Source organism: Ceratotherium simum, chromosome X (genome assembly GCF_057802395.1).
Source record: "Ceratotherium simum simum isolate JZ-2026a chromosome X, ASM5780239v1, whole genome shotgun sequence".
Classification (NCBI taxonomy): domain Eukaryota; kingdom Metazoa; phylum Chordata; class Mammalia; order Perissodactyla; family Rhinocerotidae; genus Ceratotherium; species Ceratotherium simum.
This window is the reverse complement of record NC_141940.1, coordinates 74,147,622-74,171,449: the sequence shown is the minus strand read 5'-3', so window position 1 is coordinate 74,171,449 and position 23,828 is coordinate 74,147,622. Positions and strand designations below refer to the sequence as shown.

Genomic DNA, 23,828 nt, shown 5'->3' with positions numbered 1-23,828 from the left:
GATCGACCCTTCTTTCACTACCAGCCACTTTCCAGATCCCCGCCCCGCATCCTGTCTGATTCCAGCACACACGATGCGGTAAATGGCGTACCACCTAGCCCCCCGGAGGCCTCAGCCACCTCAGGCGCCACTCACCGCCCATGCAGTCTAGGAACCGGAAGCGGATGCGAGGATGGGTCGGAAAGAGGCGGGGTCAGGGTGCGGCGCGCAGGCGCTACCCGCCCCAACACGTCTTCCGGCGCGCGCGGACGTGCGTGCTCCGCCCGCAGGCTGTCTGCGCTCCGATTGGCTGGCGCCTCCAGGACGGATTTGAAACTTGGCGGTTAAAGCTCCTGTTGGAACAGGGCGGCAGGAGACCCTGGAAGGGACATTTACTTTGGTGAGTTAAGGGGTCACACCTTAGCTCAGGATCTGCCTTTTCCGGTACGCTGGAGCTTTGGTTCTTTGTCGTCGTCTCCGCTGGGGGTTTTCCTTTCCACTTGAGACGCCACTTCGCTCTCTTCAGAGTGTCGGGCTGATGGGCAGTCCTGTCGTGGCCAGGTCTGGTGGAGAGTGACTCTCCTGAGGCAGCGATCCCGCTTGGAGGAGGAGGCTGCCACCGCTACCCTCTGAGGAGGGCCGGAATTGAGGGAGGACGCCCTCCCACCCCTGCCGACCTACCAAGGTTTATCAGCAAGCATCTTTTTGTTTTTTCCCGCAGAGACGGTGCTGAGGTAGGATCATGAAGGAAGAGGTGAAGGGAATTCCTGTAAGAGTGGCACTGCGATGTCGCCCTCTGGTCCCCAAAGAGATTAGCGAGGGCTGCCAGATGTGCCTTTCCTTCGTACCCGGGGAACCTCAGGTGCGTGCGTAGCAGCGTCCTGGGCCTGCCTCTCAACAGCTGGGGCCAAATGGCAGTGAGGGGCGTGGTCTAGCCGTACATTCTTTTTCTTACTCCTTGTCCCCTGCCTTCTCTAGGTGGTGGTTGGTACTGACAAATCCTTTACCTACGATTTTGTGTTTGACCCCTCCACTGAACAGGAAGAAGTCTTCAACACAGCAGTAGTGCCGCTCATTAAAGGCGTATTTAAAGGTGGGGCTATTTAATTCTTCAAACGGTTCTTGGGCATGTACTATGTGTCAGGCACTGTGCTTGCCTGCTGCAAATACAGGAATGGATGAAACATGAGTCCTGCCTTCAAAAAGCCCACAGCCTAGGAACTAACCCAATATCATTTGTGAAAGTTTCTGTACCCTATACAGTTTTATACTGTATTTGCTTTCTGCGGTTCTGCTCATCTTTGACTTGTATGTATTTTTGTTTGTTTCTCCTGGAACCTCATTAGATTCTAAGCTCTTTGTTGGATGCTGATGATGGTCAGTGTGCCAAGCTACTTGAGGCTCAGGCACTGCAAAGCCTGTTGAGGGATTCAGAGATAAATACTATAGCTTCCTGACCCTGGAGGAGTTCAAAATCATCTACTTTGATGATTACATACATAATTTTAAATGCATAAAAAATTTTAAACTTTTTGCACCTATCTTTAAGAAAAAAATTTTTTTAAGTTGAAAATATACAATAGAATAGTCCTGCTATAGAAGTAGCCCTGCTTTCATACAAAGTGATGTGAAAATCAAAAGGATGACATTAACTCTGCTTGGGGGATTTGAGGTGAATTTCACAGCATAGAGAACCTCTGAGATCTTGAATGATGAGTAGAATTCTTTTAGGTGAAGATTTCCTAAAGCCCCTGAATACTCTGGCTTTAGTGTTGTTGGAGACTGTAGCAGGGTTTTGAAGAAGGGAGCAGTGCCTGAGAGGGGTCTAATTGTTGTAGTATGGTGGTTATTCAACATTCAAAGCAGAGGCCTATTTAAAAGAAGTAGAACTATGGCATACTAGTCCTTTAAAGTTGAAAGGCACATTTTTACATCATCTAGTCTAACTTTCCATCCAAAGAAAAATGCTTTCTAGCAATCTCTAAGTGAACTTCTAGCATCTCTTTAAAATTTTTTTCTTTGACAGGGAACTCATTGACTCACAGGGTAATCCTATTGATTAGTTTTTGGGTAACTCTAATTGAGTTAGATTATATTGAGATGAAATTTGCTTCCTGGTAATTTCTACCCAGTGATATTAGTTCATCCCTCTAGACAAACAGAAGCCTTCTTCCAGGCAACAGCTATTCACAGTTTTTCCTCTTTGTTTTTTAATGATGTCATGGCTCAGGGCACATTGAACACTTTGTTTCAAATTTTAAAAATATTAAAGCAATAATCTCAAACTTACAGAAATGTTGCAAGAACAACATAAAGAATTTTTTTTTTCCTGAACCGTTTGAAATGAGTTGTTGACCTGATGCCCCCTGAATACTTTAGTGTATATTTGCTACAAACAGGGACTTCCTCCTACATAACTACAATATAACCATCAAAATCATGAAATTAGCATTGCTGCATTACTACCATCTAGTCCTCAGACCTCATTCAACTTTCACCAGTTGTTCCAATAATGTCCTTTATAGAGAAAAGATCTGGTTCAAAATCACAAGTTGTATTTATTTGTACTTCCCCTGTAGACTCCTTCATTCTAAAACTTCTCCAGTCATTTTTTAACTTTCATGATCATGACACTTTTGAGGATCACAGGTCAGTTATTTTGTAAACTGTTTCTCAATTTTAGTTTGTCTGATATTTATTTATGATTAGATTTAGGTTGTATATCTTTAGCAGGAATATCATAGAAGTGATGCTGTATTCTTCTCATTGAATCCTATCAGGCAACACACGATTTTGATTTGTTCCATTACTGCTGATGTTCATTTTGATCATTTGATTAAGGTTCTGCCAGGCTTCTCTACTTCTATAATTTCTATAAATTTAGTCTTTTTCCTATTTACATATTTGGAAAACCATTATATGTTTCTCCCTAAGTCTGTTCTAATTAATCGCCCCTCCTTTCCTTTAGCCATTCCTGAAACAATATGGTTCATTATCTGATCATCCTCAGAATGTACCTTCACAACTTAGTAAGAGCACTATAGTTCTGCTTTCATATTTTTAACTTGGGAAATTATGAAAATTAAATTATAGTCTTTAGAGGCAATGTAAAGTAGAAAGTGATTCCAATATGTATGTGTTAGGTTAACATTGCTCTCAGTTGCAAAGACAAAGCCGGTATTTTTTAGTCAGCTCAGCAGCACCCTCTTGTACTCTGAACTCCCAATACCACAGAGCCCTGAGTATTTTGTAAGAAGTACGGAAACTCAGTTTCCCCAGTTATTACTATATATACATATCTGTGGTATTGCAGAAGATTATTCTCTTGCCCCATAGTCATGCCAGGTGATACTAGAAATCTATTACAGTGAAAACCTCAATTTAACATCTTATGATCTTTGAGAACATCCAAGTCTTCATTTAGACAAACAAGTTCTTTCTTTTTTTTTTTTTTTTTTTTTTTTTTTTTTTTTAAATATTTTTTTTATTTTTATTTTTTCCCCCCAAAGCCCCAGTGGATAGTTGTATGTCGTAGCTGCACATCCTTCTAGTTGCTGTATGCGGGACTCGGCCTCAGGATGAACGGAGAAGTGGTGCCTCGATGCGCACCCGGGATCCGAACCCGGGCCGCCAGCATCGCAGCGCGCGCACTTAACCGCCAAGCCACAGGGCCGGCCCAACAAGTTCTTTCAAAAAGAAAAAAAAGCAAAGGATATATCTCACATTGAATCATACTTAAATGATGACATTTCTATGAGGAGCCTGAAAATATGATCCAGATGCAGTCTGAGAGTTCAGATAGGGAATGGATGCTTTCATTGACTGTAAAAAGCAACTTTGTTGCCTTTTCAAATGAAGACTCTTAATCAAAGAAATACATGTTGGAATCCCTTCTATTTATACAGCTTCTAAGACTTTCATTTAATTCCCATAATTTAGAATTGCTCGAAGTAGAAAGAAAGTAGAATTATAAAGTTCTGAATGGCTTTTTTGACAGTGACTTGGCCACCTTCATTATCTCAGTCATATCTTTAAGTGTTTTACTTCCCAGCTTTTAAGGACTATCAAGAGGGGCACACATTCTGGGGTTGGTATTTTTCTTCTTTGCTTGTGTGGAGTAGCGAAAAGTCACGGCACCCATATAACTTTTCTCTGTGTCTGTTATTCCTAAGAGACCCTTGTCTTAAGAGAGCAGTTTCAATCTTGTTACAAGTAATTGATGAAGGAAATGGAGTATATTGATTGGATGAAAATATTTGAGCACCACTATGCGTGTGACTTCTATTTTGCCAGGATACAATGCAACCGTCCTGGCCTATGGGCAGACTGGCTCTGGAAAAACCTATTCAATGGGAGGTGCATACACTGCAGAGCAAGAGAATGAACCAACAGTTGGGGTCATTCCTAGGGTAATACAACTGCTCTTCAAAGAAATTGATAAAAGGAGTGACTTTGAATTTACTCTGAAAGTATCATACTTGGAGGTAAATGATTTATCTTTAATTATTCTGAATTCAAATTTGTCTTTGGGTAGAAAAAATAAATCCAAATCAGGTTTTTCCTGGTATGACTCAAATTAATAAATTGCATTTTTAGTAAATTATATTTTAATAAATTGATAGAGAAAAGTTGCTGGCTTGGTTGGATCTGGCTCCTACCCAGTTCTTTCCTTGTTGTCAGAATAGTCTGTTTAATCTGATGGTTAGAGGAGCTGGCATTGCCATCTAAAAAGATGATAGGAATTCTTTAATTCCAATTTGGCCTCTGTTATTGATTCCTTGTAGAGTCTGCAGAAAAATATTTGATTTCCCTTTACTGTTTTGAGGCTTAAGTGATAATGCTGCTACTTCATGAAGAATGTTATAAAAATTGAGTGAAGTATTGAGCTGTGTGAGTGATGATAGTGTGTGTTTATTCAACAGATATTTATTGAGTACCTACTATGTTACAGGCTCTGTTCTAGGTACTTGGGATATACCAGTGAACAAAACAGATAAAAATCCCTGCCCTTGTCAGTGTTTTCATTCTAGTGTATATCAGTATACAAGTAGATTGACCAGTTATATCTAACCTCATGACACCAAAAACACATGTTTAGGGAACTTATGGCTTCTGGGAAATTAGCTGGTTGCTTCCATAGCAGTGATAAGATGTCTTATCTTTAGGAGCAATAATTAAACTTATATAATTTAAGCATGCAATTATAAATTGTATGTGAATACTTCATCCTGAAGTTGAATCTTAATATGTTAATAGATATAGGAGGTATAGAGTTGGAAGAGGGGGAGTTAAACATCATTAAGATTAGCCTTCTTGAATCTCTTGATTAACCCAGTTGTGGCCAAGGTAATTGAATGTAAAAATGACTTAGGAACCTGGTATATTAAATAGTAGCGACAGCAATAATAGCAAACAAATATGGTGCTTACTATGTGATAAACACTGTTCTAAGTACTTAAAATTCTGGTTGTCGTTGAAATATTGCTTGCCATTTCTCCCTTTTGCTTCCCTCTTCCGCCCTCCACTAAGGACATGTTACTTATATTTTAACAAAATCAGTGAGGGTGACGCTGTTATGACACCATCAAAGAACTGAATTTGGGCACCCATGTAACTTTCCCTTGTCTGCTATTCCTAAGCAACTCTGTCTTAAGAGAGCAGTCTCGATTTTGTTACAAGTAATATGTGAATTCATTCTTGTAAGTATCAGATGATTACATGCAGGATTTAAGTCCTTTTCTTAGTTATAAAAGTAATATGTTTGTTGTAAAAAAAAAAAAACTTTAATATGGAAAGTCACAAAGAATTTTAGAAATCACCTATGATCACCTGTGATCTCACCACTCCACGATTACCACTGTTAACATCTTGTTTTTACCACTTTATTTTCAACAATATCAGATTTACAATGAAGAAATCTTAGATCTTCTATGCCCATCTCGTGAGAAAGCCTCTCAAATAAATATACGGGAGGATCCTAAGGAAGGCATAAAGGTGTGTTTGTCTCTCATTTGATGTTATTAAAAAATACTGGCTACTATTGAAGTTCACATCCCTTTTATTTGCCACTGTGGTTTTAAATGACTACTAACATCTCAGTCTTTCAGATTTTGTGAGGTCGTAATTCCTTTTGTTAATCTAGAATTCCTAGATGGGAGCTCTTGTGGGGAAGGAAGTTTTATCACCTTCCTGTTACCTCTTGAAAGAATGCTGATATCAATTAAATATTTATTAGTTATTTACAGAGTTCTAAGGCTAGGCTGTCCAGGACAGTAGCCGCTAACCACAAATGGCTATTTAAACTTAAATGAACTAAAATTGAGTAAAATTTAAGATTCAGTCCCTCAGTCACACCAGCCACATATCAAGTGCTCAATAGCTACATGTGGCTAGTGGCTACTGTATTGGACAGCACAGATGTAGAATATATCCATGATCACAGAAAATTCTGTTTGACAGCACTGTAATCGGTATTGTGCTCAGCTCTGGGATGATATTTAAAAAGTAAAATGTTAATATAAAAATTGTTCAATTCATAAGTACCATAGGAAGAAGAGCTCGCTTATTTGAGAGGTTTCTGTCATAGGGTACAGTTACAGGATGAGGAGCTGTAGCTGAACAGAAAGTTTGAGGGAAGGCTGGGAGACTTTGATATGGGAGTGGACCAAATCCAGGATCCAGTGTTGAAAACAGGCAGAGCTTGGGGCTAGCACCAGCTTGAGTATTCAGGAGTAGGAGAATCCAAGGCTAGAGTGGATGAGAATAGGGAATACAGACTTAGGAAAACTTGGTAAAATAACATCTTACCCATCTTCCTCTCCTTCCTCTCTTCCCTGCAAGGAAAGTCGAAGGTTTAGGGTACAGGTGCCTGAGGGGCAGGTGTTTGTGCTTCTGAATTTTTTTTTTTCCTTCTGGGTCGTTAAGTCATTAGCCAGGTACTAAAACAAGGCTTGAGGGATCAGAGCTATTTTGAAAGCCTGATAAGCTTGGAATACAGGAAGACAATTTGGATAGTTAGGATAAGAAACCTGGGCAAAATGCATGCTATCACCAGAACGAATGTTGGTGCTGAGCCAGCTCTTGACCAGCTTCCAAGATCTTTTATATGCCCCATGCTAAGGCAGGAATTAAATCCCAAGCCTTATTTGAGGTGAAGTTTGCAATACAAAGAAGTGTGAGTTTCTGACTCAAATTGCGGTGGGTAAGAACAAGGTTGTCAACACTCTTCAGATGGGATGGATGGAATGTAAGTAAGTAGAGAAAAGAAGTAAGGGTATTCTTGTAGTAAGGAATAGCTTAAACAGGAGAGCAGAAAATATACTCCTGGGGGTAATAAGACTAGACCAATCTGTCTGGATTAGAGGGTATGGGTTGGGAAGTAATAGGAGATATGTTTGGAGAGATTATGAAGCCAGGCTAACGAACTTAGTTTCTATCCTTGTGAACAGTATATAAGCTATTTAATACTTCCGAATGAAGGATTGCTGTGGCTACTTCTACCAAGTTTTTTATCTTATGTATATATTTCTCCAACTAAGTTAGCTCCTGGAGATTAGGAGAATATCTTCAAGTCTCTTTGTATCCTCATTATCTAGCACAGGGCTTAGTTTGGTGACATTTTAGGAAGCAGGATTTTAGGAAGAGTAAACAGAAATGGATTGAAAAGGAGGAGGATGAGGAAAGCCAATTGGAGAAACTTTGCCTTATTTTTCAGGCATGAAGTAATATGGTCCTGGACTAGGCAAGTAGATGTGGAAAGGGAAAGGAAGCAATGAATTCAAAAGAAGAATGACTCGGAGTTGGTGATAGATGAGATATGGAGAAATGGAAGGAATTGAAGGCAAATCTAAGGTTTCGAGAATAGAGATATTAATAGAAATGGAGAAGTAGTGAAGAGAATCAGTGTTAGTGGAAGGAAGATGAGTTTGGTTTATAATTCACTGATTTCGAAGTATAAGTAGTAGGCACTTAGAAATAAAGGAAGAAATTAGGGCCACAGATGTAGATTCGGGAGCTATGGAGTAATAAAATCATAGCATATTGGGTCTACAAGGGACTTCAGAATCATCTAATTCAATCTCCAGAAGCTCCAAGAGATTTTAACATGTGCAAGTTCTCCCGCGTAGATACAGTACCAAGCCTAGGACCCTGTTTTCCTGGCTTCCTAATCCAGTGGAAACTGTACCATGCCATTTCCCCTAGTGAAAATGAAATATAAAGTGGGTCAGAGGTATAGAGAGGAGCATAGGGTCACATGGAGGAGAAAGTAGCAAGGAGAAATACCATAGCTGTTTGTGTTGCCCTTGCTGTACTTGGGGCCAAAGCTTACCTTCACTTGGGGCTCCCTGGAAGGCACCTCTCCATTGCTACCCTAGAATCTAGAGATCTTTTCTAGCTCCAGTAGTGGCTGGCCCACTTGTTTTGGAAGTCCCCAGGGGAGATTGGAGACCTTGGTTTGCAGTGATCACAGAGTTGCTAGTTAAAACAGTCCCCATTACCACGACTGTTCTATTTATTGACCTTCTACTGGAACATCAAGGCATTACTTTTTTAAACCACCAATCCTTATATTTCTGTTGATGTACTGGAAGTTGAATGATAAGGGAATTTTTTCTTTCTCTGAATTAGATTGTGGGACTCACTGAGAAGACTGTTTTAGTTGCCCTGGATACTGTTTCCTGTTTGGAGCAGGGCAACAACTGTAGGACTGTGGCCTCCACAGCTATGAACTCCCAGTCATCCCGATCTCATGCCATCTTTACAATCTCCATAGAGCAAAGAAAGAAAAGTGACAAGTAAGTTACAGTTTAAAGAGTCAGATTTTTAACGTTAGTTCTACTAAAGTTGAATATTAGGTTTCTTCTTCAATTGATCTGACAAATCATCAGACCTAGTACTCTGAGCACTAGTAACCAATGGAGCCATTTTGACTGACTTGAAAGAAAACAAGAGCCAGCAGGTCAGTTTTGATACTCAGCTACCCTCAAGCCGTGTACCATTCTCACTTGTGTCTTCCTGTCATTATCACAGGAATAGCAGCTTTCGCTCCAAGCTGCATCTTGTAGACCTTGCTGGATCAGAAAGACAGAAGAAAACCAAGGCTGAAGGGGATCGTCTAAAAGAGGGTGAGAGTAATTAAGGCCACAGTTGTAGATAAAAACTTCTAATACTCTCTTATTGGTATTACTTGGTGTCTTGACTGGGATATTTCAGGTCACATTCTAACAGTAGCTGCAATTCACGTTTGAGGCTGATTTCAGAAATAGTGAAAAATTGTTTCTTTCCCTTGCACTCATTTTCTAATTTAGGTATGAGATTTGGATCTGGCCCTTGGTTTGATTTCATCTGGTCCAGGCAAGTTTTAATTTTAGTTTTGTTTTGTTTTACCCCCAATTACTTGTGATTAAAATCAATATCCTGATTCTGTCATCTCAAGTATTCACTATTCTTCCCAGATGTTGTCACTTATACACCTCATCAGCATGGTTTCCATATCTTCATTTAAGTTGTTGGGTATAAATGATGAAGCTCCTAAGGCTAGAAGTACCCCATGGTGTATGCTATTAGAAACCTTTGTCTAGCATGATAGTGACCTAGTAATCTGCATGCTTTGGGACTGGTCTTTCAAGCAATTATTAATCTATCTAACAGGAATTAACAACCAGCTCTTGTTTCTCAGTTTTGCACTTAAGGATCTCATAAAAGATTTTGTCAAATGCATTGCTCAAGTCCAGATATAGTACGTCTACCATATTTCCCGTAGCTACCAGCTTAGGAACAGTACAAAAAAGAAATAAGGATTAGTCTAAATTGACTTTTTCTCAGTGAATTCAAGCTGGCTTCTAGTGCTTTATTCTTCCGTTTCTAGGTTCTTGCAAGCCATTTCTGTAATAATCCATTCCTGTAATAATCTAGAAGACTTATACCAAACTTACTGGTCTGTAATTTATGGAATTAACTTTTGCCTCTTCTTTTTGAAAATTGAAATTATATCTGCCCAGTCTTCTGGAACATCTTTGTCCATGATTCCTCAAAAATCATTGACTTAGCTTCATCATTCTCATTTGAAATTACCCTCAGTTCCCTCGGCTATAATTCATCTGGTCCAAGATATTTGAACTTATTAAAGTAGTTGAGTCCTCACTTACTACCTCTTTACTGATTTTGGGCTTCAGTTCCCTCTTGGGAACTGAGAAGGCAGAAGCAAAAATAGTAATTGAGGAATTTTACCTCTTTGTTATTTATCGTTATTATACTGCTGGCACAGGGCAGAGACCTATTTCTTCATTCAGCTTTTTGTTCTGAATGTATTTAAAAGTGTCCTTTTTGTTCTATGTTTGTACTTTGAGAGTTAGCCTTCTTAATACTATTTTTAAAGGTTCTTATGCCGCTTTTATCTTTTTTTAGGTGTACAGCTCTGAGTTGTTTTTTTTTAACAGCTTTTTTGAGATATAATTCACATACCATAGAATTCACCCATTTAAACTGTATGCTTCAGTGGTTTTTAGTATATTCACAGAGTTGTGCAACCATCACCACAATCTAATTTTAGAACATTTTCATCACAGCCCCCCCAAAGAGAAACTCCATACCCATTAGCAGTCACTCCCCATTGCCCCCCCCTTCTCTAGCCCTAGGCATCCACTAACGTATATTTCATATAAATGTAATCATGCAATATGTGGTCTTTTGTGACTGGCTTCTTTCACTTAATGTTTTCAAGGTTCATCCATGTTGTTGCATGTATCAGTACTTCATTCCTTTTTATTGTCGAAGAATGTTCCATTACATAAATATATTAAGTTTTTATTTATCCATTCATCCACTGATAGATATTTGGGTTGTTTCCACTTTTGGTTATTGTAAATAATGCTGCTGTGAGCATTGATGTACTAGTTTTTGTGTGGATGTATGTTTTCATTTCTCTTGGGTATACACCTAAGAGTAGAATTGCCGGGTCATATGGTAATTTTATGTTTAGCTTTTTGAAGAACTGTCAGACTTTTTCATAGCATGTGTACCATTTTACATTCTTACCAGCAATATATAAGGATTCTAATTTCTCCATATTCCTATTTTTATTATGTCTTTAATGATAGCCATCCTAGTGGGTGTGAAGTGATATTTCATTGTGGTTTTGGTTTGCATTTCCCTGATGACTAATGATGTTGAACATTGTTTTATGTGCTTAGCGGCAATTTGTGTATCTTTGGAAAAATGCCCATTCAGATCCTTTGCCCATTTTTTAATTGGGTTATTTATCATTTTGTTGTTGAGTTGTGTGTGTTCTTTATATATTCTAGATACTAGCCCCTATCAGATATATGCTTTGCAAATGTTTTCTCCCATTCTTTGGTTTTTCTTTTTTCACTTTATTGATGGTGTCCTTTGAAGCACACATTTTTAAAGTTTTGAAGAAGTCCATTCATCTGTATTTTCTCTTGTTGCTTGTGCATTTGGCATCATATCTAAAAAACCATTGCCTAATCCAAGGTCATAAAGATTTAAGCCTCTGTTTTCTTCTGAGTTTCATAGTTTTAGATGTTGCATTTATGTCTTTGATCCATTTTAAGTTAATTTCTATATATGGTGTGAAGTGGCAGTCCAAAATTCAATCTTTTGCATGTAGATATTCAGTTATCCCAGCATCATTTGTTGAAAAGACTATTCTTTCCCCATTGAAGAATTGTCTTGGCATCCTTGTCAAGAGGCAGTTGGACTCAGGATTCTATTCCATTGATCTATATGTCTGTCTTTATGCCAGTACCGCACTGTCTTGATTACTGTAGCTTTGTAGTAAGTTTTGAAATCAGGAAGTATGAGTGCTCCAACTTTGTTCTTTTTCAAGATTGTTTTGGCTATTCTGGGTCCCTTGCATTTCTATATGAATGTTGGGATCAGCTTGTCATTTTCCGCAAAGAAGCTGGCTGGGATTTTCGTATGGATTGTGTCGAATCTGTAGATCAATTTAGGAAGTATTGCCATCATAATATTAAGTCTTTCCATTCATGAACATCAGATGTCTTTCCATTTATTTAGGTCTTCTTTAATATCTTTCAATAATATTTTTCTGTTTTCAGGGTATAAGTTTTACATTTCTTTTGTTAAATTTATTCCTAAATATTTTATTCTTCTCAATGCTGTTGTAAATGGAATTGTTTTCTTAATTTCATTTTCAAATTATTTATTGAGCTTTGCATATTGCTCTTGTGTCTGCAACCTTGCTGAACTTGTTTGTTAGTTGTAATAGTTTTTTAATGGATTCCTTAGGATTTCTATATACAAGATCATGTCATCTCTAAACAGAGAGAGTTTTACTTTTTCCTTTCTGATCTGGATGCATTTATTTCCTTTTCTTGCCTAATTGTCCTGGCTAGAACCTCCAGTACAATATTGAATAGAAGTGTCACGTGAGAGTGGATATTGTTGTCTTGTTCCTGATCTTAGGGGAAAAGCATTCAGTCTTTTACTATTAAGTCTGATGTTAGCTGTGGATTTTTTGTAGCTGCCCCCACCAGGTTGAGGAAATTCCCTTCTATACCTAGTTTGTTGAGTGTTTTTATCATGAATTTGTCAAATGCTTTTTCATCATCTAATGACATGATCATGTTATTTTGGTTCTTTATTCTGTTGATATGGTATACTGCATTAATTGATTTTTGGATGTTAAGTCAATCTTGTGTTCCTAGTGATGTGGGGCCGCTGAGTCGTGAGTAAAAAAGAATTTTCAGACACGAGCCACTCGTTTGTCCGTGCACCTTTATTTTGTGTTCAGCATGGGGACAGGACCCATGGGCAGTAAAGAGCTGCAATACAACTGTCTATGCAGGGCCATTATATACAATTTTAGCTATTTTTACTACTCTAAAGAAATGTCAAAGGAAAAAGTATTAGGTGATCTGGTTAGTCTCAAAGATTGGGGCATGGGGGCGGATGAATGAGATGTGTCCTTGCATTCCAAGGTATGGTATGCCTCAAGGAACACGTAGGCAGGAGAGTAAAGTCATTGATCACCTCCTGAGGTAAATTCCTTTGCTCCTAGCCAGAGGCGATTGAGTAATTCGAGACTGAGTGGAGTCTCATGGAAATTGTAAAATGAGTCATAAACAAGGTTTCAACTATGTCACTAGGATAAACCTAACTTGTTGCTTTTGCATTTTTAGTGACTTTCATGGACTAATAACAGTTCTGTAATTCTCTGTAGTTTGCAATCACAGAAGTGTCTGCTCAGTTACTTGAGTAGTTAGCTAATGATTGGTCTCAGATTTCCTTAAATGCCTTGAACCTATAACTCTGCCAGCGTTCGCCTAGGACTCTGTGTATATGTTGGGACTTGCCTTCAACGTTCAGACTCTTTACAATTCTGTCTTAGTCTTCACTTCTTGAGCAGGGCCTCAAAGTCAGCAGAGGTACAAGATGAGGGCTTTTTAGGTCTTTCCTGAATATACATACAGCTTTCTAGATCTCCAGAAATATATCAGAGCTTTTTAACGCTCCCTTTGGACACTTCATTCCTCAGATCTTCCTTTTAAGTTTTCAGCCAAGCTCTTATTTAACCATGGCTGTTATCATCACCAGATATTTTTCTATGCATATGTGTATATGTACCTATAGTAATATATTTGTTATATGCCTTTTAAAATTTTGGCATTGCTAAATTAATTTATCTCCTTTTAATTACACAAGTAATACATGAATAAATTCCTAGTATAAAACACAATACGGATGAAGGTAAAATCCACCTTGATTTACTACCCAATCCTAATCTAGAGGTAACAACTTTTACCTGCCTGGTAGCATTCAAGATGTTTTTCTGTACATGTATATTTTTATTGGCGTTTCACTGTTTTTTTAAAGAGAAATGCTATCATATTGCACATATTGTTTTTCAACTTGCTTTTATGTCTTAGTAATATATCTTTGAAGTCTTTTTGTATCAGCATATAAGTACTTCATTTTTACAACTGCCATATAGGATTCCACAGCATACAAAGTCTACCTTGTTCATTTAACTATTCCTGTTTTGGTTGACATTTAGATTGTCCAGTTTCTGGCTATTGCAAAACGATGCCTTAGTCGATAGCCTTGTACATGATATACACAAGGGAGTATTCTCTAGGTTATATACCTGGAAGAGGAATTGCTAGGTTGAAGGGTATACACATTTGAGATTTTTAGTACTGCTAAATATTATCCTCCAAAATGTCTGTCCCAGTATGCACACCTACAATATATGAGAATATGTTTCTCTGTACTGTTTTCAATATTGGATATTATTGACCTTTATTATTTTTTGCCTATCTTGAACATTGCATGTTATTTTTCAATTACTTCAATTAAGTATTCAATTACTTGTGAAATTGAGCGCCTTTTCATGTTATTGGCCATTTCTCTTTCCATTTCTGTGAATTGCCTGTTCATACCCTTTGCTTATTTTTTTTTTTTCTTTCAGGTTGTATTTTTCTTGTTGCCTTTAGGAGTTGTCTATATATTCTAGATATTAATCCTTGTTACATATATTGCATGTATTTTTCTCAGTCTCATTTTTTAACTTTGTTAATCTTTTCATTCATGTCTTTTTTTTTTAACAGTTTTATTTATTTATCTATTTATTTTGTGAGGAAGATCAGCCCTCACCTAACATCCATGCTAATCCTCCTCTTTTTGCTAGGGAAGACCGGCTCTGAGCTAACATCTATTGCCAATCCTCCTCCTTTTTTTTTTTCTCCAAAGCCCCACTAGATAGTTGTATGTCGTAGTTGCACATCCTTCTAGTTGCTGTATGTGGGACGTGGCCTCAGCATGCCCGGAGAAGCGGTGCATTGGTGCGCGCCCGGGATCCGAACCTGGGCCGCCAGTAGCGGAGTGCGAGCACTTAACCGCTAAGCCATGGGGCCAGCCCCTGAGCATTGAATTTTATCATTGATTGGGAATTAATGATCATGTGGTTTTTCTTCTTTTAACATATTGATAGAGTGAATTGTAAAAATAAAATTTCTATCATTGAATCACCCCCAGTTGACCATGATAAATTATTCTTTCTGTACATTGCTGGATTTCATATATTAGTTTTCAATTTAGGACATTTACATATCTGTTCCTATGAGAGAGTGCCCTATAACTTTTTTGTATGTGTGCTCTTCTTGTCCAGTTTTGGTTTAAAGGTTTTGCCAACTGTATAAAATGAGTTGGGAAGCTTCTCAAAAAAAGAATTCGAGGGCCAGCCTGGTGGCGCAAGTGGTTAAGTGCGCCCACTCTGCTGCGGCGGCCCAGGGTTCGCTGGTTCAGATCCCTGGCGTGCACTGACGCACCGCTTGTCAAGCCATGCTGTGGTGGCCTCCCATATAAAGTAGAGGAAGATGGGCATGGATGTTAGCCCAGGGCCAGTCTTCCTCAGCAAAAAGAGGAGGATTGGCAGATGTTAGCTCAGGGCCCATCTTCCTCACAAAAAAAATAAATCAATAATAAATAAATAAATAACCTATGGAAAAAAAACTCGATTTTTTTCTATGCTCTGGTAGTTTATATAACATGGGAATTATCTTTGAAGGTTTCTTGAAGATTTGATTTTGTATGTCTTCAGCCAATTTTGGTAATTTATATTTTCTTAGAAAATTATTCATTTTGTCTAGGTTGTCAAATTTATTGGTATAACATTGCATATAGGTTTACTTTATATTTTAATCTCCTCTGTATCTGTAATTATGTCTCTATTTTCAGTTCATTTGTTTATATGTCTTCTCTTATTTTTTTCTATCACATTTAACAGATTTGTTGATTAACTCTACTTTTGTTTTCTTTTTATTTTTTTACTCTCTATTAATGATTTCCTCCTAGGTTGTTTTATTATGTTCTTTTTATTGCTTCCTGAGTTGAAAACTTAGCTCTCTTCTTTTTTTCTCTTCCTTTTCGTTTGTTAAAGCTTTTCAAGCATATTCAAAAGAGGTCAGGGTGGTATAATGAACCCCCCATGTACCTGTCATGCAGTTTCAACAATGACTAACATATGACCAATCTTGTTTCATCTGTATCCTAACCACTTTCTCCCTCTGATATGATTTTGAAGCAAATCCCAGACATAGTGTTTTATTTATTTCAGTTTGTATCTGAAAAAAATAAGAACTCTTCAAGAAATATAATCACCTAAAAATTAATGATAATGTCTTAATATCATCAAATATCTAGTCAGTGTTCAGATTTTCAGTAGTCTCATTGATTTTATTTATTTGGATCAGGATCCAAACAAAGTTCACACATTGTTATTACTTCACATGTCCTTTTAAGGCTTTTGATCTATAGGTACGCCCTTCATCTCTCCTTACCCCTCAACTTCCTGGAATTTATTTATTGAAGAAATCAAATTTTCTTGTAGAATTTCTCATAGTCTGAATTTTGCTGATTGCATCCCCGTGTAGTTTTAACATGTTTCGCTTTCCTCTGTATTTCCTACAGATTGGTAGTTGGATCTAGAAGCTAAATCACATTGACGATCAATTTTTTTCTTTTATTTGCACATACTATTTGATTATTTCTCTTTTGGTGGTGTAGCTCATTTATTTTCAATTGTCCTTGTCTAAAAAGATACATGTAAAGCTACACATTTTCCTTTAAGTACCACTCAGATATACTCTTATAATTTTGAGAAATAGTACTCTGTTCATTTCTCAATCAGATGATATTTCCTTTTTCATTTTCTCTTTAACCTAAGAGTTATGTAGAAGGTGTTTTTATCTGTCCTTTTGTTGTCAATTTCTGATTTATTACATTATGATCAGTGAATATGTGTTATTTCTGTTTTTTGAAATTTGGCCAAATTCACGTTTGATCTTTATTAATATTCCATGTATATTTGAAAAGAGTATGTTTTCTGTTGGGTATATAGTTCTATATATACCTATTAGATAAACTCATATTATTCAGATCCTTCATGTCCTTTCTTGTTATTTATTTAATATGTTATTTTCTCATAATATGACCAAGGACTTGTCAATTTCTCCTTATATTTCTTTGTTTATGCAGTATATATTTTGAAGCTATATTGCTAGCTGCATAAAGTATCGTGGCATATGTCTTCTTAGAGGATTATATCTATTTTGTCTGATTAATATTTCTTCACTTACTTTCTCTTTGTTAGCCCTTGCCTGGTATGTCTTTTTGCATCCCTTATTGAAACCATGTAGCTTGATTTCATTCATTCATTCATTTATACCCAATCTGATGTTCTCTTTTAACAGAGGATTTTATCCTATATATATCTTTATTTTTTTATTTTTGTGTGTGTGTGTGTGAGGAAGATCAGCCCTGAGCTAACATCCGTTGCCAATCCTCCTCTTTTTGCTGAGGAAGACTGGCCCTGAGCTAAGAACCATGCCCATCTTCCTCTCCTTTATATGGGACACTGTCACAGCATGGCCTGAGAAGCAGTGTGTCGGAGCGCGCCTGGGATCCGAACCCAGGCCGCCAGCAGTGGAGCACGGGGCCAGCCCCTATCCTATATATTTTTATGTTTGTATTTGGGCTTATTCTTGCCATGTCATTGGCTATTAGCCCAATGGCCTATTCCTGCTCTGGTACCCCAACCAATTACCTTCACTATTGTCCCAAGGCTCCCTCCTGTTTGCTGAATCCAGTACCTTAAAGTCTGCACTACCCCTAGAATTGGTGCCACCTTTTTACAGCAGTTCTCTCCTGTATATTTTTTCTTCTGTTAGTCTGATTCATTCACTTTCAGTCTCTCAGGGATTTTGCACTTTCTGATCCACGAGTGATAGATTCATAGGTGGTTGGTGGCTTTCTCACTTGGCAGCATCTTCAAAACCTTTTAGGGGCTCTCAAAGGAATTTTACTCAATTGTGTTAGAGGGTTTTGCATACACATTCCAGGTTGCCCATCTTAGCTTCAGAGCTTCAATTTCCTCATTTGTAAAATAGGATTTGAATATACACCCCCCACAGAGAGGTGAGGATTAAGTAAACATATATGTAAAACATGTTAATTCCTGGTATATAGTAGCCTTTTAATAATTATTAATTCCATCTTCTGTGTTTTTACTTGCTGTGAGTGCTGGTCAATAAGGAATATAGGGGCCCTACTGATATTTGTAGACAATCTCAGCTGAATTAAGACCCCTAGGAGCTTGCTAGGGTGCTTGTCAACATTTGAGGTAGATTTTGAGGATGGAAGAGGCTTATATGGTGTGTGACCTATACCAGAAGAATTAAGTTTTCTTTAGCTAACAAAATATCATTCCCAAAGCCAAGTCCCTCACTGTTAGAGGCAATCATTTTCACCTATCGAGAGCTAAGAAAGTTGCTAGCCCCTCTAGAGTATTTTCAGAGGGTGGATATGGACCATCAGAATTTTGTTGCATATTGCATTACTGGGGATGGAGGAAGCGGATGTACTCAGGTGTCAGGTTTGATTTGTGAGGCAAAGAAGCTTATGACAAAATGACGGTTGAGTCTTAGATCAAGTGGGAGATGCCCATTAGCTGAAGGGAAGCTAGTGAGAAAACAAGACATAGGTATATAGGAAGCAGACTACAGAGAGAAAGATAATGAGTTTGATTTTGGATGTGTCAGATTTGGAATGCACATTAGAAAAGTCCAGGAGGAAATGGGAAATTCAGAACTAGAGCTTATAAGCAACATCTGGGCTGGAGATAAATATTTGGAATCTATGAGTGAAGTTGCCCAGGGAGAATTGTGTAGAGAAAGATGAGATAACGAGAGAGCCAACACTAAATATTAGTGAGGAGCACTAATATTAAGAGTCAAGGATAAAGGAATCAATTAAAGAGGTTGAAGAGACACAGGAGGATAGTAGTAGCTGAAAAACCAAGGTAAGAGTTTGTAGAAAGAAGGGATTGTCACCTGTGTCAAATGCTTCAGAGTGGTTACATGAGATGAGGACTGAGAAGAGACAGATGGATTTGTCCATTGAGGTTTTTGGTGATCTTTGCCAGGGCAGTGTCAGTGAGTGGTAAGAAATCAGGGCAGGCTGCATCAGACTGAGGGGTGAATTTGACTACCATTCTGAATGCAGTGTTTATCTTTTCCATTAATTTCTTGTATTCTTGTATCCCTTATTCTTGTATCCCTTAACAATATGTAGTGGTATTTTGCCTGTTTCTAAACTTTTCATAAGTGGTTTCATAATGTATGTGTTCTTTTGTCACTAATTTTTTTTTTTTTTTGCTCAATGTTATGTTTGTGGGATTCATCCATCTTGATACATATAGCTCTAAGTTTTTTTTTAAACTAGAGCCTTGGGTTTTCTTAGTATAAAATTATATCAATAAAAAAGAAAATGATCTCTTTGCCGATATTTATTCCTATTATTTAATGCTTTTATTTTTTTGTTTATTAGCAAGGAGAAGGATGCTGAAGGATACACCCTGGGCTTGTAAAGTTGCTTTCCTTGGGGGGATCTAGTTTCTGATTTTAATTGGAATGGTTTTAGTGTTTTAATATTTGGAATGATAATTGCTACTGATTTTGGTAAATGATATTTAATTCTTTTAGTTCCAGAAAGTCTTTTTTATGCTGTACTTTAGTCTCCTTGAGAGATCTTTTTTAAGCTCAAGCTGTCTGTTTCCTTCAGCTACTCTATTTCATTGAAGGCCTATTCTAAGTGTTCTGCTTGTTCCTCTCTTTGGCTTCTGGGTCCCCTTACATGTGTTGTTATTTTCCTTTGTCTGCTCATTGGGGCTCAAGTCTAAGGCTGGGGTGCCTTAGGTCATAGCGGCTATGTGAGTAGAAAAGGCACAGTGGTTTCTGCCCATGAGCTAGCACTGTAACAGCAGGCATGTTGTCAGTCAGCTTGTCACACCCTTGGGAGGCATCAAGAGGAGGCTTCTCTGTACTCTTTTCCCCTAGTGCTGTTCTTGGCTCAAGATAGAGAGGACCCAACCCAACTCTTCAGTTTTTTCTCAGCACTTTCAGATCCAGGGAAACCTGGCATACCTACATAGGCAGTATCCACTGGCCCCTAAGAGTTCATAGAGTCCTGCGGGCCAAGCCTTCACCAGGAGCCATGTTCCCATCATTGCACTTTGGCTCTACTCCATCAGACCTCAGGCCTTTGGCCCAGAGTTCTCATCTGTTCCAGAGATGAAAAACCCTGCATCACCCCTTACTCTCAGACCCATCCTGTGACCTCACTCTCTTGGCTGACTATAGCACCTATGTGGCTCAAAAACAGAGTAGATAGATCAGACTTGAGAATAGAGGGGATCTGGGATATCTTTAACCTACTATCTTCCCAAAATCCCATCTACATTTTAAAATATACTACCAAATTCCCATGGAGGCATGAGATTATTCATTTTTCTAACTTTTCTACTAAGTATTATTACCAAATTGATAAGTGAAAAATGGTATATCATTTTCATTTCTATAGTTATTAGTGAAGTTGAATATACTTTTATATTTATAGATCATTTATATTCTGGATTAAATTATCCATTCAAGGTATTTCTCTCCCTATAGTCATTGTGGGTGCTGTACATTTGTTAAGTTTGTCCCTATTTTTTGTTGTGACTTTGAATATAAAACATATTCAGATCACTGCCAGATAGATTATAAATAGATTACAGATGGAAAACAGATAGATTATTCAATTGAAGTATAATATACATACAGAAAAGTACCCAAATCATAATCATACAGTTTGTTGAATGTTCACAAAGTGAATACACCCATGTAACTAGCACCCAGATCAAGAAACAATGTTACAAGCATCCCAGAAGTACCACTTGTGCCCACTTCAGTCTCTGTCTTCCCCAAAGGGTAACCTTTGTGTCTGACTTCTTTCATTCAACGTAAGGTTGCCAGAGAAAATATAGGATGCCCGGTTCAATTTGAATTTCAGATAAATGATGCATCATTTTGCATGGAACATATTTAGATTAAAAATGATTCATCATTTATCTGAAATTCAAATTGAACTGGGTGTCTTGTATTTTTTTCTTTTGCTAAATCTAGTAACCCTAACTCAACATTATGCTTGTGAGATTCATCCATTTTATTTATTTATCTATTTATTTTGGAGGTAACAATGGTTTATAACATTATATAAATTTCACTTCTGTATCATTATATTTCGACTTCTGTATAGAATACATTGTGTTTGCCACCAAAAGTCTAGTTGCCATTCATCACCATACAAATGTGCCCCTTTACCCCTTTTGCCCTCTCCCTACCCCTCTTCTCCTATGGTAACCACCAGTCTGTTCTCTGTATCTGTGTGTTTGTTTGTTTATCATCTAAATATGAGTGAATTCATACAGTTTTTGTCTTTCTCTGTCTGACTTGTTTTGCTTAGCATAATACCCTCAAGGTCCATCCATGTCACAAATGGCAAGATTTCATCTTTTATTATGGCTGAGTAGTATTCCATAGTACCACATCTTCTTTATCCATTCAACCATTGATGGGCACTTACGTTGTTTCTAAGTCTTGGCTATTGTGAATAAGGCTGCAATGAACATAGGGGTGCATGTATCTTTTCAAATTAGTATTTTTGTGTTCTTTGGATTAATACCCAGAAGTGGAATTGCTGGATCATATGGTAGTTCTATTTTTAATTTTTTGAGGAATCTCCATACTGTTTACCATAGTGGCTGAACCAATTTACATTCCCACCAGCAGTGTATGAGGGTTCCCTTTTCTCCACATCTTCTCCAACACTTGTTATTTCTTGTCTTTTTAATAATAGCCATTCTAACAGGCTTGAGGTGGTATCTCATTGTGGTTTTGGTTTGCATTTCTCTAATAGTTAGTGATGTTCAGCATCTTTTCATGTGCCTGTTAGCCATCTGTATATCTTCTTTGGAAAAATGTCTGTTCAGATCCTTTGCCCATTTTTTAATTGGGTTGTTTGTTTTTTTGTTGTTGAGTTGTGTGAGTTCTTAATATATTTTGGATATTAACTCCTTAATGGATACACAATTTGCAAATATCTTCTCCCAATTGGTAGGTTGTCTTTTCGTTTTGTTGATGGTTTCCTTTGCCATGCAGAAGCTTTTTAATTTGATATAGTCCCATTTGTTTATTTTTTCTTTTGTTTCCATTGCCTGAGGAAACATATTCAAAAAGATACTGCTAAGACTGATGTCAAAGAGCATACTGCTTATGTTTTCTTCTAGGAATTTTATGGTTTCAGGTCAAACATTCAAATCTTCAATCCATTTTGAGTTAATTTTTGTGTATGGTATGAGACAGTGGTCTGGTTTCATTCTTTTGCATGTGGCTGTTTAGTTTTCCTGGCACCACTTATTGAAGAGACTTTCCTTTCTCTATTGTATGTTCCTGGCTCCTTTGTCAAAAATTAGCTTTCCATAAATGTGTCGGTTTATTTCTGGTCTCACAGTTCTGTTCCATTGATCTTTGTGTCTGTTTTTTTGCCAATACCATGCTGTTTTGATTGCTGTAGCTTTGTAATCTATTTTGAAATCAGGAAGTGTGATAACTCCGCTTTGTTCTTATTTTCTTAGGATTGCTTTGGCTATTCAGGGTCTTTTGTTATTCCATATAAATTTTAGGATTCTTTGTTCTATTTCCATGAAAAATGTCATTGGGATTTTGATAGAGATTACATTGAATCTGTAGATTGCTGTAGGTAATATGGACATTTTAACTATGTTAATTCTTCCAATCCATGAGCACGGAATATCTTTCCATTTCTTTGTGTCTTCTTTGATTTCTTTCAACAACGTCTTATGGTTTTCAGGGTACATGTCTTTTACCTCCTTGGTTAAATTTATTCCTAGGTATTTTATTCTTTTTGTTGCAATTGTAAAAGGGATTGTATTCTTGATTTCTCTTTCTGCTAGTTTGTTAGTGTATAGAAACGCTACTGATTTTTGTATGTTGATTTTGTACCATGCAACTTTACTGTATTCGTTAGTTATTTCTAATACTTTTTTGGTGGATTCTTTAGGGTTTTCTCTATATAAAATCCTGTCATCTGCAAATAGTGACAGTTTCACTTCTTCCTTTTAAATTTGGATACCTGTTATTTCTATTTCTTGCCTAATGCTCTGGCCGGGACTTCCAATACAATGTTGAATAAGAGTGGCAAGAGTGGACATCCTTGTCTAGTTCCTGTTCTTAGAGGGATAGCTTTCAGTTTTTCACCATTGAGTGATGTTAGCTGTGGGTTTGTCATATATGGCCTTTATTATGTTGAGGTACTTTCTTCCCATACCCATTTTATTGAGAATTTTTATTATAAATGGATGGCAAATCTTATCAAATGCTTTCTTTGCATCTATTGAGATGATCATATGATTTTTATTCATTTTGTTAATGTGGTGTATCACATTGATTGATTTGCAGGTGTTGAACCATCCTTGCATCCCTGGAATAAATCCCACTCAATCATGGTGTATGATCCTTTTGATGTACAGTTGTATTTGATTTGCTAATATTTTGTTGAGAATTTTTGCATCTTTGTTCATCAGCAATATTGACCTGTAATTTTCTTTTTTGTGTGTTGTCCTTGTCTGGTTTTGATATCAGGGTGATGTTGGCCTCATAGCATGAGTTAGGAAGCATTCTGTCTTGTTCAATTTTCTGGAAGAGTTTGAGAAGGATAGGTATTAAATCTTCTTTGAATGTTTGGTAAAGTTCACAAGGGAAGCCATCTGGTCCTGGACTTTTGTTTTGGGGGAGGTTTTTGATTACCATTTCAATGTCTTTACTAGTGATTGATCTATTCAGATTCTCGTTCTTTTCTTGATTCAGTTTTGGGAGGCTGTGTGATTCTAAGAATTTATCCATTTCTTCTAGGTTATCCAATTTGGTGGCATATAGCTTCTCATAATATTCTCTTTTAATCCTTTGTAT

The 23,828-nt window shown here is 37.4% G+C and overlaps 1 protein-coding gene across 4 annotated transcripts in view; it reads left to right on the top strand.

Moving 5' to 3' along the window:
• The first annotated feature begins 235 nt into the window (after window positions 1-235).
• KIF4A (kinesin family member 4A) overlaps window positions 236-23,828 on the top strand; it is a 108,026-nt gene continuing 84,433 nt past the window's right edge. For 2 of the 4 annotated variants that reach the window (XM_087427355.1, XM_004439876.3), the window contains exons 1-7: window positions 236-379; window positions 701-841; window positions 958-1,072; window positions 4,273-4,463; window positions 5,881-5,973; window positions 8,608-8,774; window positions 9,010-9,104. In XM_087427355.1, the coding sequence (XP_087283481.1) occupies window positions 722-841; window positions 958-1,072; window positions 4,273-4,463; window positions 5,881-5,973; window positions 8,608-8,774; window positions 9,010-9,104 (781 nt within the window). In that variant the 5' untranslated portion in view covers window positions 236-379; window positions 701-721. Of the gene's footprint in view, window positions 380-586; window positions 842-957; window positions 1,073-4,272; window positions 4,464-5,880; window positions 5,974-8,607; window positions 8,775-9,009; window positions 9,105-23,828 lie in introns of those variants that run through there. The other 2 variants (XM_087427354.1, XM_087427352.1) reach the window with 2 other exon arrangements.